This window comes from Penaeus chinensis, chromosome 1, assembly GCF_019202785.1.
Source record: "Penaeus chinensis breed Huanghai No. 1 chromosome 1, ASM1920278v2, whole genome shotgun sequence".
Taxonomy (NCBI): Eukaryota; Metazoa; Arthropoda; class Malacostraca; order Decapoda; family Penaeidae; genus Penaeus; species Penaeus chinensis.
In genome coordinates this window covers 32,094,834-32,098,585 of record NC_061819.1, presented here as the reverse complement: position 1 = coordinate 32,098,585, position 3,752 = coordinate 32,094,834, and the positions used below count along the sequence as shown (strand labels likewise).

General features: G+C 33.9%; 1 protein-coding gene across 1 annotated transcript in view; it reads left to right on the top strand.

Moving 5' to 3' along the window:
- LOC125038040 (protein unc-79 homolog) overlaps positions 1-3,286 on the top strand; it is a 125,596-nt gene extending 122,310 nt beyond the window's left edge. Inside the window, exons 52-57 of the mRNA XM_047631311.1 lie at positions 556-678; positions 981-1,095; positions 2,404-2,455; positions 2,696-2,770; positions 2,907-3,010; positions 3,222-3,286. Coding sequence (XP_047487267.1) covers positions 556-678; positions 981-1,095; positions 2,404-2,455; positions 2,696-2,770; positions 2,907-3,010; positions 3,222-3,286 — 534 coding nt within the window. The remainder of the gene's footprint in view (positions 1-555; positions 679-980; positions 1,096-2,403; positions 2,456-2,695; positions 2,771-2,906; positions 3,011-3,221) is intronic.
- The last annotated feature ends 466 nt before the right edge of the window (positions 3,287-3,752 follow it).

Below are 3,752 nucleotides of genomic sequence, written 5' to 3'. Positions count from 1 at the left end.
GGCATGTAACTGAAATTTTGCATGGGAAGGAATATACTTGGAAATCCTAGGTTTGAGGATAATATCCCTTTGCATGTTGGCCTGTACATACGATAGACCCTGTAGCAAGCCATCCCTTACAGAGTAAAGTACTCTTCCATGGCACATGCATTTTATCACCTTTAACACATTTATTTTAATATCCTCTTTTAAGATACTTTTTTTTATGATTTAGTTCCCCAAGCATGGAATAATAAATGATAATAAAGTAATCCTTATGACAGTTCACCAAACTCGTTCATAGATTAGCACCTCTTAAGTGTCACCATGCTTAAGTGTTAACTGTCATTGTTAATTTGCCTTTTCATTTTAACTACATGATGGACAAGGGGATCATTTGAAATGTATTGTGTAAATCCTACTGTGGATTTGTAAAAGGTATAAGCTTTTTGTGGAAGTACTTCTTTTAAACTTTTTAGTCATCATGTATAAACACCAGAATATAGAAAAATCTTGTAAAATCCATAATTCATGTTGAAAAAGTGAACAGAATAATGACCTCCCTTTTTTCTTCAGTTGGGAGAAATGGTAAACTTACACTTCCTTAGTCTGATGGAAGCCCTTCATGAGTGTCAATCAACTGTTCTTACCAAGTTGCTGCCTCTTTGGGCCCCTGTCCTGTACACCCACCACATTAAGGTGTGTATACTATGTAGTCTGTTGAATGTTTTATGCAAATATTTTTATTACTGATTCCATTACAAAGACTCAGAACTTTAGAAGTAGAGACATGAATATGCTCTTTGTTTTGTCCATAATATAAGTTTTTTTTTTTTTTATACCTTTCCAGTAGCTAGTAGTGCTTACCATTCCTTGTCCCAGTACTGTAATAAATTAATAATACAATTCAAGGTTTTATGTATTTCATCTTCATCAAATTGAACATCATTAGGTTAGTATTTCATGTTTATTTTTGTCACATGAATCTTGTGGTTTTATAGCTGCCGGGTCAGCTGGCAGTACGACTCCAGGTGTGCCAGAATGCAGCTCCTCCCTTGGACCAAGAAGTACCTGGTTGTACTACAACTGTACCCAACCTACTTCGCTGGCTTCATCGTTTGCAGTTTAAAATGGGACAAATAGAATTACAGTCTTCTGCTGCCACCCAGTTTTACTCTGTTTAAATGTACAGTAAATCTCTCTCTTACAACTTACTGGGTGTCTAAAACACACACACACACACAAACACACACACACACACACACACACACACACACACACACACACACACACACACACACACACACACACACACACACACACACACACACACACACACACACACATATATACAAACACACACACACACACACACACAAACACACGGGATAAATAGATGAATATATTAATTGATAAATAAATAAGTAAAATAAAAATTCAATACAATTAAGGAGTGAAGACATATAGCCATTATATATTTTCAGTTTTTTTATGTGTGACATAAAGATAAAAGATTTATATTTGATGTGACAAAAAATTTATAGATATTTCTGTAAGGATAGTAATGTAGTAGATTTTATTTTGACATTAACAGTATTGTTACAAAATAGTAAAAGATATAATGGGGAAAATCTCTATTATTTTTTATTTCTAAACTGTTATTGTTCATATGGTCATTTTATTGATAATATTACTACTACTACTACTACTACTACTACTACTACTACTACTACTACTACTACTACTACTACTACTACTACTACTACTACTACTACTACTACTACTACTACTACTACTACTTTCACTATTATTATTATTATTATTATTATTATTATTATTATTATTATTATTGTTGTTGTTAAAAAAATTGTGAAATCCAGGTTTTGTGAAGCACTTTGTTACTATTACTTTGAATAACTGGCCCTTGTGTCTTAATATAAAAAATGGAAAAGTAATTCATTATATATATCCATCTAGTCTGACAAGTCTTTAACCTTTAATAAAAAATAAAAACAGTGCATTCCAATAAGATCATAAACTACAGACCAATTTTAAACTTAAATTTTTTTGAAGTGCATTTCTCATTATCACTATTTTGGAAGTAAAGAATGAGATAATATTTGTCGTTCATTCTTTTTTTTATTCAAGTAAGGAAACCTTCCTCACTGATAGTTGAAGACGATGTGAATTTCAAGTTGCTCCTAACACCAAAGAATTCATGGCAATATATGGCTTTTTAACTCAGTTTCCTTATGAATCAGTGGTGCCATGTTATGTCTGACCAGTGTATTATTTATTTCTTTGTTTGAAAATTCAGTCTTTGTGCACTAGTTGTAGTAGTTCTGAATCTGATTGTTCAGTAATGGTGGTCTTGAGGAAACATTGCTCAGTATTCTTTTTACCACAATTTCACACTTTCCCCAGACCAATCACTGATTAGTGCTGATTCTGCATTCCATGAGGTTACAAGCATCATGTGTGGGGCAGCAATGATGTGGAAAGCTTGGGATTAGATAAAATACTTACTATGATATTAGTAAGTATTAACAGAAGGGTATGTTTGCTATCTGCTATCATCTCAAATGTTGAAGGATTACATCAGTAAAGTAACAGGTTGTTTTTTTGTGCTGCAACATTCAAATCATTGTTCATTATCATATCTGCTCATTTGTTGATCTGAGACAGCAATCATTTTCCTTTATATCCACATTTTTAGTAGAGAAATGGCCATTGATTTAAAAGAAGCTTGCCATTGTTCATTTAGTTCCTTATGGATTCAGAGATGTGTTAAGTATGTGATTTAGGAGCAGTGTGCTCTCTCAGAAGTGGGAGGTTAGGGAGAATAGTTGAAAAATGTGCTCTGTTGTGGTCCTGCTGAACCTATTGTCTCCGAATGATGTGTAAATCATGTCATGGCTGACTTGTAGCTTTGAAGGACATGCTATACCTGTCATATCTGGCTTGGTTGGGGCTTTAGAGGGCTGGTTATTTATGTCAGGTTACTATGATTTCCACATTACATTTTATGTTGGTATTTATAAAATATCTTCATGTCCACACCACATACCTTGGGGCATTAACTGAGGGAGAATTTGACATGTGATGCTGTGATTGACTGTTGTTTTGTATAAAAGGGGCACTATTTAGCACATAAATAAATTGCCTGCTGTCCCTGAAAGAAGTTACATACCAAAAAATTGCACTCTCTTATATCTGCTGTGAACTTGTAACATTCATTCTAGTTTTCATGATTAGTGTCCTTGTGTCAGCTACTCAGATTGTCCTATGTGACTGTCTTGAAGCATGACACACAAAAGGGAAAATTTGAAGCTGTGGGAGCAGTTGTCTTTCATATACTACATACAATCTCTTATTTTGTAAGAACATGAATTGCAAAAATTAAAGAAAATCCTGTTTTTACTCATTAATAAAACCACATTCCACAGCTTTTACACAGAGTTATACATGTGTTTTATTATAATAGACTCTAATTTATGCAATTAGAATTAACATCATTTATCGCTGAATATGCATAAACATTGAAATCATATTTTGGATACAAGTAATACAAAATCCTACTGCTTTGTTAGTGCAGTGCAGGAAGTGTAATGCACCTGCTTAGTCTGAAATAGGCCCAAGAGGCAAGCACAGTCAGCTGTGCAGAGGGCCAGTGCAACCCAAATTCTCCTGGAGGCAATGGATTAATGGTTGTCTTGAGTAAAACTAGTGAATGTCAGAAGTATTTTTCCATCTCTCTTACAACTCTGCCTTGC